The sequence below is a fragment of the Medicago sativa genome, chromosome 1, assembly GCF_051527215.1.
Source record: "Medicago sativa cultivar Bolivia chromosome 1, Bolivia_mono, whole genome shotgun sequence".
Taxonomy (NCBI): domain Eukaryota; kingdom Viridiplantae; phylum Streptophyta; class Magnoliopsida; order Fabales; family Fabaceae; genus Medicago; species Medicago sativa.
Window position 1 is genome coordinate 53850340 of NC_140749.1, and position 25199 is coordinate 53875538.

At 34.3% G+C, this 25199-nt stretch overlaps 1 protein-coding gene and 1 pseudogene across 1 annotated transcript; both read right to left on the minus strand.

The window, feature by feature from the left end:
* Window positions 1–12465: 12465 nt before the first annotated feature.
* On the minus strand, window positions 12466–13162 carry LOC146955383 (uncharacterized; annotated as a pseudogene).
* Window positions 13163–17617: 4455 nt separating this feature from the next.
* LOC146955384 (uncharacterized) lies at window positions 17618–18225 on the minus strand. The gene has a single exon (XM_085709405.1). It carries the CDS (start codon window positions 18198–18200, stop codon window positions 17664–17666), a length of 537 nt encoding a protein of 178 aa, XP_085565531.1. The 5' UTR covers window positions 18201–18225; the 3' UTR covers window positions 17618–17663.
* Between the last annotated feature and the right edge of the window lie 6974 nt (window positions 18226–25199).

Here is a 25199-nt window from a genome sequence, read left to right on the forward strand (position 1 = left end):
TCTGAAGAGAAGTGCTCCTGAAGACTAAAAGTGCTTTTGAAGACAAAGTGCTCATGAAGAATGATAACATCATCAGAAGCTGAAGGACATCAGAAGCGGGTAGTTCAGAAGCGACTTCATCAAAAGCTGAAGCTCATCATAAGTTGATCATCACCACAAGCTGAAGATTCAAGGATCAACACTCCAAAAGCTGTCTATTGGATTCGAAAACAATGCAGAAGACTAGTTGAACTTTGCAACGGTCATTTCTAAATGGTTTGAAGGCATTTGCTTGCAAAAGGAACAAAAGCGTTGACATTGTATGTGTACGAACTGTAGAACCACCTTCCCCACTACTCTGCAGTTGTCCACGCTACAAGACAAGAAAACAACTCCAGAATACAGCTATGCCTGCAAAGATGTTCCTTCACAATGGGAATGGATTTCAAATTGGTTCTTCATAGGACAACAACCAAATCAGGCAAAAGATCATTGGTGAAAGATCAAGATTCGACAACGACTCATTTGATGTGCTGGCAATTTCACAACGTCTCTTTCACACCTCTATATAAAGGAGTGAAGACTTAGAGATTTGGTAATGGTGAACGAAAGACTCTCAACATTTTTACAAGTGCCAAACCTCTGCTGAAATTGTTCTACATTCACTTAGAATTTCTGTTTCTCAAAGTCTTTTCTTAGAAATTCTTAAGTCTTAGAGTCTGTATATGATTGTAGTGTGAGCACCTCTGATTGTATATCAAGTGTTCAACTTCAAACATTATTCTTTGTAATCTTGTTTGTTTAGAAGTCTCTTGCAGTTGTGCTTGAGCATAGAAGTCTCTTGATTGTGTTCTTGAGCATATGAAGACTCTTGCGAAGTGTGCTTGAGCAAAGGAAGTCTCTTGCTGTGTGCTTGAGCAATTGTAATCAGATATTACATTTTAGTGAACTCTCCTTGGAAGTGCAACGGGGACAGGACTACTTCCGGTTTGTGGAAGGAACCTGTATAATTGCTTTGTGTCTTTCTTCCCCTCTCTCTGTTTTTATCCGTTACGTTTAGATTCTGTTTATCACTTTAGAAGCTGTCTCACTTAGCTTCTGACCAGTGTGTTCAGTTTTTAAGAGAAACGAAGAATTTTTCAAAACACAATTCAACCCTCCTTCTTGTATTTTTCTCACTTTCAATTGGTATCTAGAGCCTTGGTCTGCTTACAACAACTTCAGAAGCTGGATCAGAATCAGACTCTGAAGATGAGAACGAGGTATATTCTAAAATTCCCAGAGATGAACTTGTTGAGTCACTTAAAGAACTTCTTACACATTTTGAAGTAAGAACCAATGAGTTGAATGATTTAAAAGAAAAATATGCTGATTTAGTAAAACAACAAAAATCAACTCTATTGGATCTAAAAGCTTCTGAAGAAGGACTTAGGGGCTTTGACTTCATTTGTAAAACTTATGAAGATAAGCTCAGGTTCTTATGTCAGAAGCTACAAGAAAAGTGTAATGAAAAACCTTTAAGCAACCATGATTTGCTCTTGAGGATTTTATCATGTCTGGTATTGGCAGAAGCAGAGTTGCTTCAATGATTTACAACATTTACAGAAACAGTGGCAGAGGGATTGGTTTTTCAGGAGGGAAACCTAATGAAATCAGTCTCAAAGCATGTTGTGAATGCATCAAGGAAGGATTCAAAACCTTCTTTGTACCTGAAGGTGTTGAGTTGGAAACTGTTGTTCAATCAAAACCTGAAGCTTCTGGCTCTATGGCTAAGATTACCTCAAAGCCAAAGAACTCTAAGCCAAAGGCTATGATCAACTCTGATTCCAAGACTTCAAAGATCAGGATTCTAAAGAGATCAGAATCTGTTCCTCAGAGTCTGGTGAAGTACCAAAATCAAAGGTTGTTAAACCTAAGGCGATGGTTAATCAGAAGCAACCCAACTCACAGCACAAGGTACAAGAAGTGAAGAGTAAAACTTCTAGTACTAACCTGAGAGGACCCATAAGACAATGGGTACCTAAATCTGAAAATGTCAATAATGCAGGTATGTCTAAGAGCAAAGGAGAAACAAAAATCATGGTACCTAGACAGCGGTTGCTCAAGACACATGACAGGAGATAAGTCCATGTTCCTCAGCCTAACATTGAAAGAAGGAGGAAATGTGAAATTTGGAGGCAACCAGTCTGGCAAGATCATATGTACATGAACTATTGGTAATTCCTCTACCTCAATTAATAATGTATGGTTGGTAGATGGTCTTGAACATAACCTGTTGAGCATTTGTCAATTTTGTGATAATGGTTATGATGTGTTGTTTGAAAAAGCCAACTGTATTGTAATCAACAAATACGACAAATCCATTGTGTTCAAGGGAAAGAGGATAGAAAATGTCTACAAAATCAATTTTTCTGAACTGGCTGACCAGAAGGTGATCTGCCTTCTGTCAGAAAATGATAAGAAATGGATGTGGCACAGAAGGTTGGGACATGCTAACTGGAGATTAATCTCTAAGCTTAGTAAGTTACAACTTGTCAAAGGCCTACCAGACATTGACTATCATTCAGATGCACTCTGTGGTGCCTGTCAGAGAGGGAAAATTGTGAAATCATCTTTTAAAACTAAAGACATTGTTTCAACCTCCAGACCCTTAGAACTACTCCATATTGATTTATTTGGACCAGTCAGTACTGCATCCTTATATGGAAGTAAATATGGATTAGTTATTGCTGATGATTACAACAGATGGACTTGGGTAAAATTCCTGAAGAGTAAAGATGTTGTTGGTGATGTATTCAGTAGTTTCTGCACTCAAATACAATCTGAAAAAGAATCAAAGATTTTGAAAGTCAGAAGTGACCATGGTGGAGAGTTTGAAAATGAGCCATTTGATGCTTTTTGTGAAAAACATGGAATTGTCCATGAATTCTCTTCTCCTAGAACTCCACAACAAAATGGGGTTGTAGAAAGAAAGAATAGAACTTTACGAGAAATGGCCAGAACCATGATCCATGAAAACAATTTAGAAAAACATTTTTGGGCAGAAGCAATGAATACAACATGTTATGTCCAAAACAGGATCTATATCAGACCTATCTTGGAGAAAACAACATATGAACTCTTTAAAGGAAGAAAACCCAATATCTCTTACTTTCATCAATTTGGATGTACATGTTACATTCTGAATAACAAGCTCTACCTAAAGAAATTTGATGCCAAGGCCCAAAGAGGAATCTTCTTAGGTTACTCTGAAAGGTCAAAGGCATACATAGTGTATAATTCAGAAACACTTTGTGTTGAAGAATCTCTGCACGTTAAATTTGATGACAAAGAGCTTGAAGATAAAACTTCAAAGCAAGGTGAAAGTTTTGCAGAGATACATGTTCCTGAAGTTACTCCAGAACCTGATCAGATAGCTGAATCTGAAGACAGTCCAAAAGCTGAACCCACATCAGAAGCTCAAGATGAAGTTGCTTCTGATGAAGCACAAGATGGCTCACATCAAACAGATCCTCCCAGAAACACATTCAAGCACAAGTCTTCACATCCTGAGGAGCTAATCATTGGAAACAAAGATAGTCCAAGAAGAACAAGATCATACTTTAGATAAGAAGATTCAATGATTGGACTGATATCAATGATTGAACCTACAACAGTTGATGAAGCACTTTCAGATGATGGATGGATCTTAGCTATGCAAGAAGAGTTGAATCGATTTCAAAGAAATGATGTGTGGGATCTGTTACCCAAACCTAAGCACAAGAACATTATTAGAACAAAATGGGTATTCAGAAACAAGTTGAATGAGCAAGGAGAAGTAACAAGAAACAAAGCAAGACTTTTTGCACAATGTTATAGTCAACAAGAAGGCATTGATTACACTGAAACATTTGCTCCAGTTGTAAGATTGGAAGCAATCAGGTTACTTCTTTCCTATGCAGTTAATCATGGCATAATATTATATCAAATGGATGTCAAGAGTGCATTTCTTAATGGTGTCATAGAAGAAGAAGTGTATGTCAAACAACCTCCTGGTTTTGAGGATATTAAATATCCTGATCATGTTTTTAAACTGAAGAAATCACTATATGGCTTGAAACAAGCTCCCAAAGCTTGGTATGATAGACTAAGTAATTTCTTAATCGGAAATGATTTTAAAAGAGGACAGGTTGACACAACACTCTTCAGAAGGACCCTTGAGAAAGATATTCTTGTTGTGCAAATATATGTTGATGATATAATATTTGGTTCTACTAATGCATCTCTTTGCAAGAAATTCTCTAAGTTAATGCAGGATGAATTTGAAATGAGCATGATGGGAGAGCTGAAGTTCTTCCTTGGCATTCAAATTAATCAATGTAAAGATGGAGTTTATGTTCATCAATCAAAGTATACAAAGGATCTTCTGAAGAAGTTCAAGCTTGAAGATTGTAAAGTGATGAACACTCCAATGCATCGTACGTGCACCTTAAGCAAAGAAGATGAAGGAGCAAAAGTAGATCAGAAGCTGTACAGATGTATGATTGGTTCTTTGTTATACCTCACTGCATCTAGGCCAGATATTTTATTCAGTGTATGCTTGTGTGCAAGATTCCAATCAGATCCTAGAGAATCTCATATGACTGCTGTCAAGAGAATCTTCAGGTATTTGAAGGGAACAACTAATCTTGGAATCCTTTATAGGAAATCCTTAGATTATAAGCTAATTGGATTCTGTGATGCTGATTATGCTGGTGATAGGATTGAAAGAAAGTCAACCAGTGGCAATTGTCAATTTCTGGGTGATAATCTTATATCCTGGGCTAGCAAAAGACAAACAACTATTGCTATGTCTACAGCAGAAGCAGAATACGTTGTTGTACACAACTCTTTGGATGAAACATCAGTTGGAAGACTATCAGATAATTGCTAACAATATTCCCATTTATTGTGATAATACTGCTGCTATTTGTTTGTCTAAAAATCCAATTTTGCATTCAAGAGCTAAGCATATTGAAATCAAATACCATTTTATCAGAGACTATGTTCAAAAAGGAATTTTAGATATACAATTCATTGATACTGAGAATCAATGGGCTGATATATTTACTAAGCCTTTAACTGTTGAAAGATTTGATTTTATAAAGAAAAATCTGAACATGCACTTTGTGTCTGATTAAAAGCTTGCTTGCTCCTGAATAGGATTTTCGGTTCTGAAGTCAGTTCAGAAGCTGTGGTCCATCAGAAGCTCTTTATTGAGGTTCTGAGGAAAATACGCTTCTGATGATGACGTCAGCATCTGAAGTCCAGAAGCTGGATTTTATGCTCCTGAATAGTTGAGTTAGTGGAAACACTGGAAGTTACTTTTTGTAGTAACACTGGCCCACTAACTTGGCAGTTACTATGAGAACTTCTGACGTGGCTTATCTGTATTGGTGTATAACTAAAAAGGGCAATGATGATTTAATAGCTTTGAAAGTACTTTCACGCGCCCCCAATGTCATTAATGTTATGTTTGTTTGTCTCTTTTGAATTGCAATCGTTTTTACTTTTAACACTTTGTCAATTCACACACTACTCACTTCACAACAAACACTTCTTCTTTCAAACCTCTTACGAAGCAAGCGCAATTCTCAACCCTAGAACCCTAAATCAACATCATCATCATTAATGGAATCATCAAGCTCACATCAGAACATTCCAGAATCTGCTGCACAAAGGGCCCCTGCCTATGATATCAGAGGAAGAAGCATGGAACTAGAAGAATGGGATTTAATTGTTCAAATAGAAAATCTCGTAGATTTTGAATCTCTAGCTTTTCATGGATGTTGGATCAGAAGTTACTACGAAGCACAAGGTCTCATGCCATACTTCAAAATGTTGAATGGACCAACATACGAAGCCTTGGTTAGGCACTTCTGGGTAAGAGCATCAGTGTATGATAAAGCTGCTTCAGAAGCTGAAGAGAGGGAGAAGGTTTTACTTTATCCTAGTCTGAAAGGGAAGACTAGAGAAGAAATGGGACTTGAACCATTTACTTGCACATAAATCAGGTCAAGTATCTGTGGAATTCCAGTTGTCATTGCTGAATGGCAGATAGCTTCTGTACTCCAAGCAGAAGCCTCTGGGAAATATTCAGGGATTGATATTTCAAGTACTAAAGAAGGCTTCTGGAAAGAAAAAGTAAACATGGCTATTTACAACTCCACACGGGCAGGAAAGTATACTGACTTAAGCATTGATAAGAAGCTGCTTCGGAAGATTCAGAATGAGAATCTGCTCCCAAAAGGTGGAGGTGATAAACCTACATTGGGACAGAAAGTCTTTCTTCAGCATTTTATCAAGAAGGAAAAGGTAAATGTGCCCAAGTACCTCTTCAAGTACTTGATTGATAATCTGAGCAAGAGTCAGTTAGAGAAGAGGCCCTGGATACCTTATGGAAGGCTCTTATCAGAAATCTTCTATCAAGGAGGGATTTTGGACCGACTCAGTAGTATTGAAGCCTACTCAGATGAGCTGCTTGACACTAAGACTGGGAAGTTCATTAATGCTCATACACTCAAGCAGATGAAGCTGATCAGATCTGTCACCAAGCTCAAAACCGACTTGAGTGAATCCATAGCTAAGTCTGATCTTATGAAAGACTTTCCACCCATCTGCAAGAAGGATCCTCTTGATGTGCAGATGTATTTCATCAAGGATCACTTTGAAACAACTAACAAGGTCATCAGGTTGGAGGATGTACCTGAAGAAATGTATGGTGGTGCTCTGCCAATTGCTAAAGGCAGAAAATCAAAGAGAAAGTTGACTGCAGAGGAGTACTTGGAAGCTGAAAAACCTGCAAAGAAGGCAAAAGCTGCTTCTGATAAGCTTAAGATTGGTGGTTCTGCAATGCCATCAATTGAAGAAGAAGTTGAGGACCTGGACTCAAAGTTGGTTCTGAACAGGAAAACAAGAAGTGAACAAGCTGCTGCTTATTTGATTGCTCTTGATCAACTTTCAATACCAAAGAAGAAGAGGAAGGCAGCAGTAAGGAAGATCAAGGAATCTCGTCAGGTTATTAAGAAAGCAGAAGCTACTGCTGCAGCATCTGGAGTTGTTGAAGCTGAAAAAGCTTTGGAGATCACTACTGAAGCTTCACAATTACTGATGGCTCCTGATACTGCTGAAGATGATCAGAAGAAAACAGCTGACTGTTCAGAAGCTTCTATGACAGGTAATGTCTCTACTCACACAGAACCTGTAATACATGAGATATCCGATTCCTCTTCATCAACCTCATCATCATCATCATCATCATCATCATCATCATCATCATCATCATCATCATCATCATCTGATTCTGATGATGATAAACCCCTAGGTCAACGCTACCCAAAACTAGTAAAAAGCCATACAACATCAACCAAATCCTACAAAAAGCCCTCTCAGACAAGCTCCTATGAACCCGTTGGTCATGTGATTGATCAAAAGATAAATGACATGTCTGAGAGGAGAAACCTAATCATTGATAGAATTCTCCTCAATCACCCTCTTCAACCTCTTAACATCAAACCCCTCAACATGATTGTACCTAAAAATGTTGAGTCTGACTTACAAACAACCTCTGAAATAGCTTCTGAAGCAATTGCTTCTGAGAAAGTTATTTCAGAAAGCCCCCAACACCATGCACCTGAACCACAAAAGACCCCATCACCACAAAAACAACCATCCTACACACAAATGGCCCCCTCAACCAGTTCGAATCAAACTTTCCCTAGCCAAAATGTTCCTGAACCTACTGTTTTTGAACATATCTCACCTGAACCTGAACCTGAACCTGTTGCTCCTGAACAACCCGTTCCTAAACCAACCAAGTCATTCACTATTTCTCTACCTAACCAAAATATCAAGGTAACCCGCTATGATGGTGTCTCTATAACCAATGATATGGACATTGATTCTGAGGATGATCAAGATGATCATGCCTCTGACATGGTGATAGACCCTGTTTCTGACCAACCCTCAACCAGCCAACCTTTACCTACAAATGGCCTATCATCATCAAACCTAGCCATTGTCCCCACAGCCTCACCAAAACCCTCTAAACAACCTTCACAACCCACCATATTCCTGGATTCTCAAGTATTATAAGATGTGTGGGAAGACATTGTTTTTGAGTTAATCCAGCTGATTAAAGGAAGAAATGACATGGGACACAAGGTCAGTTATCAGAAGCAGTGGAGGAGACTGAAGGAAAGAGTTCTGAATGTGATATCAGCACTGCATGATTCCTGCATTGAAGCTTAGGAGCAAGCCAAGCAAAAGCTGGAAGATTGGCTGAATGGAATTGAAGAGAATCTTGAAGATATACAGGTCCTTGGTACCTGGGTGAAGAATCCTTTAAGCATAAGAGGAAGAGATCCTACAGATTTCCTTCCCAACTTTATTCACCCCAAGGATCTGGATTTGACATTCCTTTCAAAGGTTAACTTGAGCAATGCTGCACCTGATCTGGCTCTAGCTCAGAAGAACAAGGTGTTAGAAGAATGGAACAAGGAACTGGAAAGAGAGCTGCATGAATAGAAGGTACTTCTGTTAGAGTTCAAAGCTGAAACAGATGCTAAATTGGAAGAAGCAAGACTCAGAGAAGAGAAGCTCAAATCGGAGATGGACCAGAAACTTGCAGAGACTCAGGAGCTACTGAAGAAGATCTTAGAAAACCAAAACATGCCAAACCCTTAGTTGCACACCTAAGCTTGCCTATTTTCTTTATGCTTCTGATATATATTGTTTTATCTGTTGCTTCTGACATAGTTTTTTCTTATGATTATCATGTGCTCTTGAACTGGTTGAATATTGTTCATATTATTTGGTTTTGGCTTTGATAATCATTCTAGTTTTTATGCTCTGATTTCTTTATTATGCTTATATGTTGCTCTGAACCTTTATTCTATGTTTTTCTCATCTCTTCTTTTTGCCTATTTCTTTTTGTTAATGACAAAAGGGGGAGTATATGTGATAGTATTTAAAGGCTCTGAACCCCATTAATGATATTTGAAAATTATTTTGAAAAACTTCTATCATTTCTACCTGAAAGGTATAAGCTATGAATGAAAGAAGGAGTATCAAATTTCAAATAAAATTAATTGAACCATTCTTCTTATCTATAATCTACTTCTCAATTACTTGTTTTTAAAAGCTCTGATATTATTGCGTGCTCAATGAATTTAATTAACCTGGATAGAACTGAGGGGGGGCTTACAAACCTCACCTTAAAGACTATCAGACTCAGGGGGAGTTAGAGCTTACAAACCTCAGAACCCCAAAGTCAACTTGTTAATTAGATTAACAACAATTGATCAATTTTAAATACTATTGTTTTTCATCATCAAAAAGTGGGAGATTGTTGGAACAAAATGTGTTTAACAATGAACCTTAAAGAGTTTTGATGATAACAAGGTATTAAAAATTGTAAATTTAACTAGCTAATATTTGTTCAAGTGTACAGAACCATAGTTAAAAATTTACATCATATAAAGGTTCTGAAGAACAAAAAGAGAGCTAAGGAATTAAGAAAAGGAAGCTTTAAAGCGTCTGAAGAGAAGTGCTCCTGAAGACTAAAAGTGCTCCTGAAGACAAAGTGCTCCTGAAGAATGATGACGTCATCAGAAGCTGAAGGTCATCAGAAGCGGGTAGTTCAGAAGCGACTTCATCAGAAGCTGATCATCACCACAAGCTGAAGATTCAAGGATCAACACTCCAAAAGCTGTCTATTGGATTTGAAAACAATGCTGAAGACTAGTGGAACTTTGCAACGGTCATTTCTAAAGTGTTTGAAGGCAGTTGCTTGCAAAAGGAACAAAAGCGTTGACATTGTACTGTGTACGAACTGTACAACCACCTTCCCCACTACTCTGCAGTTGTCCACGCTACAAGACAAGAAAACAACTCCAGAATACGGCTACGCCTGCAAAGATGTTCCTTCACAATGGGAATGGATTTCAAATTGGTTCTTCATAGGACACAACCAAATCAGGCAAAAGATCAAGCTTCAACAACAACTCTTTTGATGTGCTGGCAATTTCACAACGTCTCTTTCACATCTCTATATAAAGGAGTGAAGACTTAGAGATTTGGTAATGCTGAACGAAAGACTCTCTACATTTTTACAAGTGTCAAACCTCTGCTGAAATTGTTGTGCATTCACTTAGAATTTCTGTTTCTCAAAGTCTTATCTTAGAAATTCTTAAGTCTTAGAGTCTGTATCTGATTGTAGTGTGAGCACCTCTGATTGTATATCAAGTGTTCAACCTCAAACATTATTCTTTGTAATCTTGTTTGTTTAGAAGTCTCTTGCAGTTGTGCTTGAGCATAGAAGTTTCTTGATTGTGTTCTTGAGCATAGGAAGACTCTTGCGAAGTGTGCTTGAGCAAAGGAAGTCTCTTGCTGTGTGCTTGAGCAATTGTAATCAAATATTACATTTTAGTGAACTCTCCTTGGAAGTGCAAGGGGGACAGGACTACTTCCAGTTTGTGGAAGGAACCTGTATAATTGCTTTGTGTCTTTCTCTCTCTCTCTCTCTCTCTCTCTCTCTCTCTCTGTGTTTTTATCCGCTGTGTTTAGATTCTGTTTATCACTTCAGAAGCTGTCTCACTTAGCTTCTGACCAGTGTGTTCAGTTTTTAAGAGAAACGAAGAATTTTTCAAAACACAATTCAACCCCCCTTCTTGTGTTTTTCTCACCTTCAACTTGTGGAGTCAAATATGAGATTGATAACTGGAAATGGGTCCTTAATTCTACCAATGTCTTCATGGTGAAACTCTATATGTCACTTTGAGCAGTAAACTTTTCTCCCTCCTATAGAACTAGCTACAACTTCTAGATGGAGCCAAGGGAATTTTGACTAGCTTGACTCCTTAAAAAGTTCGAATCTTCTCTTGACAATTAGTTCTTGGTAGACCAAAATTGGTTAATAGAACAAAGCCCTTAAAGTTTAGATGATAACTAAGCAATATACGAAGCATAGTTGAAACAATTAGGATTCTCTAATATGTGTTTGGAGTATGCAGGAAATTCTAAGTATAGGTAAAGTACTGCCTCTGATCATGAAGTCAAAGCTCCGCACCCGATCAAAGCTATGAACATGAATTCAAAGCTCTGTACCCGATAAAAGCTTTGGACTATGTATTTTGCAAGCTCCGGACTTTGATGACTTATGTGTCATAGATAAAGGCAAAACTATACACCAAGATTAAGGACATATATGGAAGTCAATGTTGATGTACAATCCTCTGGAGTAGGATCCTCTGTACCCAAGCATCTGACTTGAGTAAATCATGATTGATGCGTGCAACAACTAGTATCTAAAAGAAGAAAGTTTATCCTGACTTATGGAAGGGAATAAAACTCCTTTAAGCGTTGGTGGAATTGAATGGGTGAAGCGTTGACCTCCCGAATGTCATCTATTTTAAAGACAAATCTACTTTATCTCTATATAAAGGACCAAGTTTGATTGAAGAAGAGGACGACTACGATAATACAATACTACATTCAAGCTGACAATGTCTAACCTGTGCATATATACTTGTAATGATTTACATACTTGTTGATAATATATGCCTTGTCTAGGAAAAAAAAGAAGAAAAAGAAATATTAGTAAGGCCACACTTTAGGTGTACTGAGCTTCATATATGTATTGAGAATATGATGTCCTCTAGGTTGAGGCAAGGAAATCTAGGGCAAGGTTGTCTTGGTGGTGTTGTTGTAATCAGAATTTGATTATAGTGAAAAATCCTTTGGAAGTGCAAGGGGACTGAACCCGGGTTGTGGGGAGAACCATTATGTGTTATTTATTTCCCTTATCTCTTTACTTTCCGATGTTATTTATTGTTTTGAAAGAGTTGAAAAAGCGTCAAATACAATTAAAACTCCCATTTCTTGTTTTTTTCTCACCTTCAAAGTGTTGCTAGATGGAGCTTCTGTAGACTATATATGGTTCCCGATGAAACAAGGACTGGAGGAACACTTGCTTTATAGATGTAGCTTAGTCGAAAGATTTGGTACTCTATTTTTAAATGGATCGGAACAAAGGTGATGTTACCCGGTAATGTTGTCTCCCTTCTTGATTACTTTTCATCCTCTTTATTGAAAAAAAATTCTTCGGAAAGTCTTAACTCTACTAACAATTTGGAAAATTTGGGAAGCACAAAATGAGTTATTTTTACGTCTAAGAATCGGAAGGGGGAGGAGATTGCCGATACCATCAAAGTTATCTCTTGGAGATGGTTTATATTGATAGGAGGGGGTCCGTGTTTTAATTATGAATGATATTCAAACCTCCTTCTATATTTAATTTCTTGCGAGATTAGTACCCCTTGTACTTTTTTCAAGTTGTTGGTTAAGTACACTTAATACTTATCTTATTATCCAATAAATTTTTTAAGTTAAAAAAAGGGAGGTGAAAATTTTACTTTTATTCATTAAATATTAATTTTTTTTGAAGGAATTAAATATTAATTTATTGATTTATAGATGGCTTCCGGCAAAAAATACAATATATAACTGCATTTCATGATTCAGTGTATCAATGGAATAAGTATTAACAACCTTTTCATCAGCTAAGCTACGTTTGCACCTGTCAAGTGCATCGCTAGCATGGTTGACAGTCAAGCTTATATTTTCTGGATCCTCGCGCATTGCACCTTGTACATCGCTAACTATCGTATTGTAATGCTCAACACATTCCTTGATGGGTTCAGAAGAAGGAAATTTTTTCATAATTTCTATGAGTTTGTTGTTGGGATTTCATTGCTTTTCTCTATTGTCACAATCTTTAAAAATAACCTGCAAAAGGTAAGATAATCTTCTATCAAAGTAATTTGAGAGTAAGCTTCTATAAGTTTCAGACAACGTTCTTCGAAGTCTTTCTGACGAGGTTCTTTACATATATTTTGGTACAACTTGGTGGTTGGTGTTGGTGTTGGTGTTGGTGCTGGTGAAGTGGCATGAGAAATAAAGATTAGGCTTAATTGCACTTTTGGTCCCCATGTTTTAACTTAACTGCAATTTTAGTCCCCCTATTTCTAAAACCACTAATTTGGTCCCCCTATTATACATTTTTTTTTTGGGTTTTTTAGTCCCCCATCAATTTTAGTAATTTGTCACTCTCATTAATGATGTGGCACTGACTTGTCATATGTGTGTTGGCTTTCTCATTTTCCATGTCATTTATAATAATTAATTTACGTGCATAAAAAAAACTAATTGATTAATTATTAAAAATAAAGAAAAGAATTAAAATATAAAAAGGAATGGAGTTCTATTGACGAACCCTAATTGCTAAAATCCTTAATCTTCATTCATATTCCTCCTTATTTTCAAATCAAAATAATTCAAATTCCTGACCCCCTCTTTCGTCTTTGAATTCATTCAAGATCTAGCATGATTATTTCTAATTTGTTCAATTTTTCAAGGAGCAATGCAACTTCCCACTGAAGCTATTGTTCAGCAATATCAATATCCAAAGTTTCAAGTAATGAAACCATTGAGGATGACACTTCACCAGAGTTTTCTTATTGATTGTTTGTAAGATCTAATGTGTGCAATCTATTCACCGTATTGTTGGTACATAAAAACAAAACAAGTGAGCTTCTGAAAATTTGTCTAAGACAACTTTAGCAATGATTCACGTTGGAAAAATTGTAGAATTGAACCTTCAAATTGAGGAATTCAAATTCGTTTGATTAGAAAAGAAGGGTTCCTAGAAAAGAAGGAATTCAAATTCAAATTCAAATTCGTTTTCTTATTGAGGAATTCAAATTGAGGATGAATGAAGACCGGAGATTTTAGAAATTAGGGTTCCTAGTTCCTCAATCTTTTTTTGGTTACAAGTTCCTCAATCTGATTCCATTCCTTTTTATGTTTTAATTCTTTTATTTATTTTTTTAATAATTAATCAATTAGTTTTTCTTATGTAAGTGAATTAATTATTATAAATGACTTGGAAAATGAGAAAGCCAACACACATATGACACGTCATTAATGAGAGAGTGACAAATCAACAAAATTGATGAGGGACTAAAAAAACCAAAAAAATGTATAATAGAGGGACTAAAATAGTGGTTTTAAAAATAGGGGGACTAAAATCGCAATTAAGTTAAAATAGGGGGACTAAAAGTGCATTTAAGCCTAAAGATTAATGAAATTGGGTGAGGCCTATGTTACCCTCTCTTGTTTAGGGGGTAATTACCCTCTCATGATTTTTTTTTTTGAAGGAACCCTCTCATGATATCAACCAATCAAAATGTAATATACATAGGTAACATTAAATGTCAAATAAATGAGTCAATTTTTTCTAAAAATAAAAGAGTTAATCTTAATCATAAGGTAACTTTTAATACTTCTAATTTTTATTTAATTATATTAAGGTGTTCAATCTTAATTAATTTACACTACAAAACTTGTAACAAATAAAATTTTACATCAAATTTCTTTCATCTGGATGTCCTTAAATTCATCTCTTACATTCATAAAATTTGTTCCATTCCAGAACCCCGAACGTGAGAACAAAAACATCTCCTTCATTCAAATTTCTTCTTCTTTTTTCTTCCCTATTGATCAATTCTTGTTTCTTTTTAATTCTTCTTCCCATTTTGATTGCTCAATTTTGTCGTTCTAAATTGTTGCAGTTTCCAATTATAGTGAGAATTGTCGTTGTTTCTAGAACCGCGTCAGGTATCGTGACTTATTTTTTTATTTAAGTAGTCAACCTCATAAAATCTGCTAACACGCATAGACCTGCCTCACTATCAGCCAAAGTCTTTAAGTCCAAACAAAAGAACAACCGCCTCATGACATAACCATTTGAACAACAACCGAAAAAAATGCTAGCAAACTCCCACAACATCGAAGCGGCAACACATGCTACCAGTCCTCAAAGTACAACAGATGACTTACTCAATTGTTATAATTAACTACCTCACAACCATAGAAAAATCAAATCAAAAAGAAAAATCAAGTTACCATACCTGACGTGGTTCTGGAAATAACGACAATTCTCACGATATTTGGAATCAAACGAACGACGACGATTCTCACGAAAATTGAAAAATGCGGCAGTTTGGAACGACAAAATTGAACAATCAAAATGAGAAGAAGAAATTTTATGAAAGTAATTGATAAATTTAAGGACATTCAAATGAAAGAAATTTGATGTGAAATTTTATTTGTTCTAAGCTAGTCCTGTAGTGTAAATTAATTAAGATTGAACACCTAAATATAATTAAGGCAAGATTACATTAGGGGTCCTTTATCTTATTTATTTGAAACACTTTGGTCATTTATCTTTATTTTTTCCCGTTTAGGTCCTTTTTCTCTCTTAAAAGCACATATACATCTTTTTTCTCATTTTTTATTAAAAAATACATAATTTTATTTTTAAAAATATATTTTTATTAAAAAATGAAAAAAAATCCAGAAATATGATGAAGATGTTCATCATCTTCATCTTCTTTCTTTGAATCAAAAAAATTCTACTAAAATATATCGCAAAATATCGTGAATTAATGTTATATTCACCTCAAATCTTCTTTTAAGCACAAAAATCAAAACCTTAATTTCACAAATGTTGCAAGGCGGATGGTGGAGGCTTAGTCACTGGCGGAAGGGTTAGGCTTTACGAAAGTTAAGATTGTTCTGAAAACAACAAAATTGATGTGCAAAGCTGCTCTCAATTTTGGGGTTATTTTTATGTCAGGTTTGAATATTGAGTTAGAAAATAATAATAATAATAATAATAATATACGGTGTGACAATTTATATAACTATTTTTTTTTTGTTGTGATGAAACTAAATCTCTTTCTCTATAGGATTTTGATTTTTGTGTTTAAAAGAAGATTTGAGGTGAATATAACATTAATTCATGATATTTGGAGATATATTTCTATAGAATTTTTTTTGATTCAATGAAGATGATGAAGATCCAAAGGAAGAAGATGAAGATGATGAACATCTTCATCATATTTCTAGATTTTTTTCATTTTTAATAAAAAATATTTTAAAAAATAAAATTATGTTTTTTTTAATAAAAAAAATGAGAAAAATGATGCATATGTGCTTTTATGAGAGATATAATAGCTAAATAGAAAAAAAATAAAGATAAAGGACCAAAGTGTTACAAATAAATAAGATAAAGGACCTATAATGTAATCTTGTCTATAATTAAATAAAAATTAAAAGTATTAAAATTTACCTTATGATTAAAATTTATTTTTTAAGAAAAAATTGACTCATTTATTTGACATTTAATGTTGTCAATGTATATTACATTTTGATTGGTTGATATCATGAAGGGGTAAATACCCCCTAAACAAGAGAGTGTAATCTAGAAAAAAAACCATGAAATAGAGATAAAAAAGGATAAATATGTTGAAAGTGCCATTTTATCTTTTGTTAATAATAATGGATATAGTAGTTACTTTATGGTTAATTTATTTATAGACATTGCAATTCAGTAAATTATTTTAGGGATATTCACTCATAATGAGTCAATACTAGTCAAAAACAAATCTGTTCACCATTAATAACTCCTGTTGTTATTAAAAAAAAATACTCCTGTTGTTTTGACTCAATTCAAATGACATATTTAAAAATATTGTCATTTTTTATAATTCATTCAATTTTCACACATGAGGAGATGCTAATCGTTTTCATTTCCTATGTACTAGTATTATTTTCATATGATGAATATTAATTTTCTGTACTGTAAAACCAAAAAGCCATCTCCATTTTTTTTTGACAAGTCTCTATTTTTATTTGATTTTTTTGGCGGTGGTCAACTTAATTTTAGAACTACACTATAATTTGGTTTTAAATATTTTCAAAATATGGTCAACCTAAATTATAAATGGTAGAAGACCATCTAAAATTTCCATTTCAATATATATATATATATATATATATATATATATTGATATATGAATTTTTTTTAGGGGATTAAAAATGAAATTCTGAATTTAGGGAGCAAAAACATATTTAACCCTACTTTTTTTTTTCCAATCAAATTTATGAATACCATGATTTCAATTAGTTTGAAATTTTAAAATTTTAAAGTGAAGGCTCAATTTAGGTCATGAGGAAAAACAATGAGACCCACTTTAGTCCTTGAAGAAAGTAAAAACACCTTTTAGTCTCTAAAAAAAAAAGAAAATGGAACACTGGTCCTTAAGTTGTTTACACTTTGTTTGGTTGACGACAAAAATACTGGTGAAAAAAATGATCATAGAGTGTAGGAAATAAATTAGTTTAAATTTCGTTAATTTAGTAGATTATAAATTAATTCTTAAGAAACTAAAATAAAAATTCGCAACACAACAAATAACATAGGATGGATTTGTTTCTTAAACGCTCACCAATATATTGCATAACCACACTAACATAAAATTTGATATATCATGTACAACCACTTGTGTTCTTAATTAATTTCAATTTTTTGTGCTTAAGAGAGTACAGAGATTTGTTCTGTTATGTAGGAAGGGAGGGAGGGATAGAGTGCACCAAATAAATTATTTTGAACTTAGTGAAATCTCATCTATAATTTTTTTCTATTATTTCTGACATCTCATCTGTCAAATAAAACAAGCCTTAAGTGAAACCAAAAGTTGAAAACAGAATAATACAGTGATGAGAAAATTATGGTTTTATTCACGAAATATAAATTTATTTATTTATAGATGGCCTGCGGCTATCAATACAATATCATCATACAACACCATCTCGTGATTCAATGTAGCAATGGAAGATGTATTAACATTCTTTTCACGAGCTAAGCTACCTTCACACCTGTCAAGTGCATCACTAGCATATCTGATATCCAAGTCTATAAGGTCCGGTTCTTCACGCAATGCAACTTTTAAATTACCAACCACACTATTATAATCATCAGCACATTCTTTGATGGGTTGAGAAGAAGGATTTTTTTTCGCAATTTCTTTAACTTGTTGTTGGGATTTTATTGCCTTCCCTATTGCCGCAATCTTTAAAAATGACCTAACAAAGGTAAGGTAATCTTCGATCAAAGTAATTTGAGGGTAAGCTTCTATAACTTTCAAACAACGTTGCTCAAAGTCTTTTTGACCGGGTACTTTGCATACCTTTTGGTACAACTTAAGGCTTGGTGTTGGTGTTGGTGTTGGTGAAATGGCATGAGAAACAAAGATCATTGAAATGGTGAGCAAAATGGATAAATAGGTTGAAGATGCCATTTTCTCTTTTGACAATAGACTTAGTTTGTTGTTGAGGAGAATGGAGAATAGACGTTACTTAGGGTTCTTAATTTATAGGCATTATAATGCAGTAAATTCTCTCAGTCAAAATGAGTTAATGAATGTAGTCAGAAACTAATTATGTCACCATTAATATTCTTGGTTTTTTGTTTTGACGTACTATGACGAAAAATTGACATTTTTTTTTAATTTATTCAGTTTTCACAATTTCTTTTTGTTTTGAAATGAGCGTTTTCCTTTGATGAAATTAATTTATATAAGACCAATAAAAGTCATCTCCAAATTCTATTGGTCGGTTTCCTTCACAATTGTTTTTTTTTTTTGATCGGTAGTCATCTCTCCAATTCAAAAACTATACTATAAATTTAGTTTTAAATATTTAAAAAATCTGGTCAACCCAAATGAAATACTAGTAGTATTTGATAAATAGTTATATATTTTTTATTATGCTAATAAATACTTATGATTTGAAATACAACGAATTGGATTGACTGAATATAGTTTTGAATTTTATAATGAAGACTCATTTTAGTTCATGAGAAAAATTGTAAAATTCAATTTTTTTTATTGAAGAAATCAAAATGAATTATATAATTACAAACTGACTATTCTCCTAGCACAAGATGAAGATGTGCCAGAGAAAAGAGCTAAAAGATGAACAAAGTACCACAAAGTACGAATCAATAATTAACCAATTTCCACACAAACAAATGGATTCTGGCACTCGATTTAACCGTCGAAGAAAATAAAAGCTCCTTTTACTGACTATAAAATAAAATAAAATGGGACAACTTAGTCCCTATCTTGTTCACAATTTTTTTAGTTGATGAAGAAAATATATGTGGAAAAAATGAAAGAAAAGTTAAAAGAAGAGTCAAAGAATAGAAATGAGACGATATTTAGTAATTTTGTATGAGAGAAAATGAAAGTAATGAGAAAAAAATATCAATATTTATAAAATATCAAGAGTCTCGCTAACCAGTGCCGCCTTCTGGGCCAAGGCCGTTTCTAATATTTTGGTGGCCTAGGGCGAGCCTACAATTTAGGTTCTAAATAATGATTATATAAAAAGTTAAAATTTCTAAAGTGTGAACATAATTTGCTTGAAGAGGATAGATTTTACTACGTTAATATATTATCTAACAAAAACATCAAAATTTTTTGTCAAAAAAAACATCAAAATTCATTAACAAATTGAGTGTTTATTTAATATTAAAATGGTGATACAAAACAATTCTTACGAACATTTCTATATGCAAAATCACTAATAATGTGTCTACACCAATACGTTATTTCATATCAATACATAAAATGGCTAGACCATTCAAACTTGACATTGACGATCTAAACTAGTTTTTCAATAATTGTACAATCCTCTGGAGTAGGATCCTCTATACCCAAGCGTCTGACTTGAGTAAATCATCATTGATGCGTGCAAAAACTAGTATCTAAAAGAAGAAAATTTATTTTGACTTATGCAATAGAATAAAACTCCTTTAAGATCATCATTGATGGAATTGAATGGGTGAAGCACTGACCTCACAAAGATCATCTACTTTAAAGATAAGGATTTCTTCATCAACGGTTTTATCTCTATATAAAGGACCAATTAAGTTTGATTGAAAAAAGGGACGACTACGATAATACAATACTACATTCAAGCTTACAAAGTCTAACCTGCTCATATATACTTGTAATTATTTACATACTTTTTAATTCTATATGCCTTGTCTAGCACAAAAAAAAAAAGAAGAAGAAATATTAGTAGCTTCATTTCTGGATTGAGAATAGGAAGTCCTTTAGGTTGAGGCAAGGAAATCTAGGGCAAGGTTATCTTAGTGTTGTTGTTGTAATTATAATTTGATTATAGTGAAAAATCACTTGGAAGTGCAAGGGGACTGAAAGTAATCCTGAGGAAATAATAAATGGAGGATCACTTGCTTTATAGATGTAGCTTTGTCAAAAAGATTTGGTACTCTATTTTTAAATGGATCGGAACAAAGGTGAAGTTACCTGGTAATGTTGTCTCCCTTCTTGATTACATCCTCTTTATTGGCAAAAAAGCTTCGGAAAGTCTTAACGCTTATTTGGAAACTAACAATTTGAAAAGTTTTGGAATCACATAATGGGTTATTTTTTCTTCTAAGATTCGGGAGGCGGAGGAGATTGCATGATATTCAAACTTCCTTCTATATTTAATTTCTTGCGAGGTTAGTACCCCTTGTACTTTTCTCGAGTTGTGGGATGAATACACTTTGTACTTATCTTATTATCCAATAAATTCTTAAGTTAAAAAAAGTGAGGTGAAAATTGTAGTTTTATTCATTAAATATTAATTTAGGCTTAAATGCAATTTTGGTCCCCATATTTACATAATTTTTAACTTTTGATCCCTCTGTTTTCAAAACCATTTTTTGGTCCCTCCATTTAGAAAGTCAATAAAAATATTTGGCTCCTCTCCTCTTTTAGTGATGTTGCACAATCATTAATGATATGGTGCATATTTGACATTAGTGAGTTGGAAAAAAATAATTTTCATGTCATTTTTATTGTAATTAGTATTATTGTTTATTTTATTTATAATCAAAATTTTAAAAATCAATTAAAAAAATTATCATTTATCAACGTCAATATCATATTCAACACCATGGTTTCCAACGACAACAATAACCATCGTTACTATGCTCTTAACGCCGCATCTATTCACCATGTTTACAAAACCATCGTTTTACTGAACACATCAATAGTCTCATGTTTGTTTTCTTTATAGTGCTTTCTTGTTTCAGTGTTAATGTAATTGATGCTAGTCTTGGTGATGCTGATCCTCTTTACATGTAATCTTTCCCCTTTCCCTCAAATTCATTTGTTTTCCTTTCCACTCAATTTTTGTTAAACAATAATTTTTAATCGGCTTAAAAAAACAATAATTTTCAATTGTTAATTATAAATAAAAACAAACAATAATATTAAGGAGAATGCTAACGAGTGCCCTCAGGGCAATGGTAACAATGATGACATGAAAATTGTTTTTTCAAACTCACTAATGTCAAGTATGCACCATATCATCAATGAATGTGCAATGAAAAGAAGAGAGGGTTCAAATTTTTTTGTTGACTTTTTAAATGGAGGACCAAAAAAGTGGTTTTGAAAAAAGTGTATCAAAAGTTAAAAAATATGTAATTAGGGGGGGACCAAAATTGCATTTAAGTCATTAATTTATTGATTTATAGATGGCTTCCGGCAAAAAATACAATATCAATATATAACTGCATCTCACGATTCAGTGTATCAATGGAAGAAGTATCAACAACCTTTTCATCAACTAAGCTACGCTTGCACCTGTCAAGTGCATCTCTTGCATAGTTGACAGTCAAGCTTATATTTTCTGGATCCTCACGCATTGCACCTTGTACCTCGCTAACCATCGTATCGTAATGCTCAACACATTCCTTGATGGGTTCAGAAGAAGGAAATTTTTTCATAATTTCTGTGACTTGTTGGGATTTCATTGCTTTCTCTATTGCCACAATCTTTAAAAATGACCTGCAAAAGGTAAGATAATCTTCTATCAAAGTAATTTGAGGGAATGTGCAATAGCAGGTTTGCTAGGTTTACGTCCTCGACTCTTCTTTCTCTTAGGTTTTGCCGTTACTTCTTCCACGGTCACCTTTGTGCCGACCTCTAGATTTTCTTGAGAATGACTAAGGGTGTGCTCACTAGAAACCTTAGATTTTTCTTGGGTATGTTTTCTTTTCTTTTCTCTTTCTACTCGAATTCCAGGATCAGTTTTCTCTTCAGCAATTCGGGGACTATGAGTGAATCATCATACTAAAGAGAAAAAGAGAAATTGGTGTTAACCATGAAAGAGATACTAATGTGTGTGAAGGTGCAAAGAACTTACTTCATCTTCATTTTGCCTTGTTTTCTTCGAGGAACGTTCAGAAGAGGCAGTTCCTTTTCTTTTTCGATCCTGTCAAAGAAAAATATGTGGTTAATAAAGAACAAATGTCGAATAAGAGAAGAAGTCAAAGAAGATTGCAAAAAATCAATTACTTTCTTCTGTTCTGTCTCTTGGGTTTTGCTTTTCTTTGAAGAAGAATCAACTTTCGCTTTCGACGACTCTTCCCCTCCAGTCATAGCTTTCTTCCCAGATGAAAATGGTAAGGCTAGAAGTACACCAAAAAATGGTAAGCTTTGCATTTGATTAAAGGTGATAAATCTATTGTCTCGACAGAGGTTGTCAAAAGTTCTCACCTATTCCTATAGGAGATACGATTCGAATGTGATGTAGGCCGTAGCGTAACCGGCCTCTAAACGTGTATATATCATGCTTAGTCGGAGTGACTCTTTTTACTTCATCTTTTATAAGACATTGTGTCATTGCCTTCCAAGAACCACAATGTCGCGTCATTTTTCGGAGATCAAGGCTATTTGATTAGCATTTGACTCACTAATTATTTCACGACTGAACATTTAATTTTTTAAGGAAAAGGGGAAAAAAGTTCAAGGGTTAGTTACATAAAGGGAAGATATTAGCACCCTTTATGTCCGTAGTATCCTATGGGAACCTCTTGGTTTCATTTAATTAATATGCTATAAACTTGCTTGCTTAAAAAGAAATGGATTTGAAGTGATAAAAAATCAAGACTGATTTTATTTACATTTTTTATGATTTGGAAGGACGAGTGTTCTTTGCCTACGTACCCGTGAGGGATCAAAACCTCGTAGTTTGGGGTAGAAATTGACGTTTGATTGGTTTGGTGTTTTTTATTTGTTTTGAAAAAGGTTTTAAAATGAAAAGCCAAGTGGCAAAATAAGCTTGTTTATATTTTTTAATTAAAGAAAAGAAACTCAAAGTGGAATTGAATTGATTAATGTTTGATTAAGGAAAAAAATAAAAAAGAGGATCACAAGTTCTCTTTATGATGGAATCTCTTTAACTTTGGAGAGCAACCACGACCTTGCAATTGGAAGGGAATAGAGCAGCCACGGCAAACACCTGTTAAAATCTGCTACAAAAGAATTAAACAAACAATAACAAGGTGCAAACACGACAAGGTATCTGCAACTTCAGTAGCAGGAGCTGAAAACAGAAATTAGTAAAAGAAATAGGAACATATATAATCAAACTTTTAACCTGGTTTCTCATGTCAGCTACACCTTGATTGAGGCTTTCATATAGACAGCCCAAGATTAGTTTGCTTAGGAAAACTTGCTTCCCTTCATGCAATTGGTAGGCTAACGTTCTGTATTGTTTGGCTACTTGGATAGATCTAGTGCAGAAAACATATAAAGATAACCAGAAGGTTAGAAAAGCTATATGCTCTTCGTCTGAGACCTATTCCTCGTCCTGAATCTGTTTGTCTTCAATATAATTACCAAAAGCGGCTCTATCCGGGTCGAAGTCAAAAAAGAAGTCTAACTCACAGGCATCCGGGTCGAAAATCTCAGTAGTGGGTTTTAAACCTGTTATAGCTGCAACATCTAGCACTGTAGGCGTAAACATGCCACATCTTAAATGCATACTATTGGTTGAAGTGTTCCAAAAATGGAGCGCAACTAGTAACATGGTTTTTTGATACCTAGGACCATATCTTGATAATTGGATCAGATCAAAAATCCCTATTTCTTTCCAAAAGTCTCCTTTCTTTTTCTCAACCTTATCGAGCCAGCTAATATAAGCTTCGACATTTTCATCTCTAGGGCTGCTCTAAAAACCCTAGTTTCTAAATAGTTGAGGTTATAAGGAATTTTAGGGTTTTAGGTGAAAATTAAAGGTAAACGTTTCTTATAGCAAGGAAAAATTTCTTTGAGTTCTTCACTCTCAGTTTTCTCATTAAACCCTAAATATGCAAATGATGAGTCAGAATGAGGAACCAATACATGGGATTTCCAGATTTGAGCTTTTTCCTCCTTTAGATCTGGTTCTTCAACGAACCATGCATTCCTAGATTGCATTGGGACTGAGAAATTAAGTAACCCTCGCTCTGGTTGAGATTGCGACAGATTACCAATATCATTTGTCATAGCAGTTAGAAATTGATGGACGGTGGTTTGGTTTCTTCAGAAGAAAGATCTTTGTTGGTGAAGATTTTGAAAGGTTTGAAAACGAAAATGCTATGAAATTTCGTGAGAGAGAAGGAGGAGTGGAAAGTACAAACTGAACTGAAAAGGTGTAGAAGAAAGGTTTGTATCTTTTTTATAGTCCCACATGGTCAACAAGTGTCAATACCTCAAATTGACGGTTATTAAAAAATGAATAGAGTGGTAGTTCCCAAAAATTGGGATGTGGCCAACAAAGTGGGATTTGATGACATCATAAAAGGTTTTTTTAACTGCCTTTGGATGCTGAGGATAATGATGTTATCTATCTCGACGGGAAAGACATGTTCGACAAAGTTCAAAAACATCTTTTTCTCCTTCTATCTGAAGATACGAACGAAAAAGACATTTTTGGGGGGCAATTTGTTAGCCTGTATTTTCACCAGGTTACAATAAATACAGTCAATCAAGTTTGACTTGGGTTTTGAAGAAGTCTAAATGAGTTAGACGCACAAGATGGATCGAGTTCATGGACTTAAAGAGATATTGCCATTCGATGGAGAAGCTTTGACAAGCAAGCAGGATATCAAAGAGAAGTTGGTGCCAGATAGACAAGCCGAGCAGTAGTTACTGTCGAAGAGATGTCATTTGAAATTCAAAAGATGTCTAGAGTAGTTATTAGCGGTTATGTTCGACAGTTTCTGTATAGGCAATTACTTAGTATAAATAAGAGTTTTTCATCGGAAAAACGGGTCACAATTCAAATACACAGAAAACTTACACACTCAAACTATCCGCACTCATAGGAGAAACGAGTAAACAAGTTGCAAATGTATGAATTTGTGTACCAATTTACATTCATTTATGCAATTTAAGTTTATCCTTTAAATTCCTTGCAATTTACTTTTTCTTTCTAGGCTTAAATGCTCTTTTGGT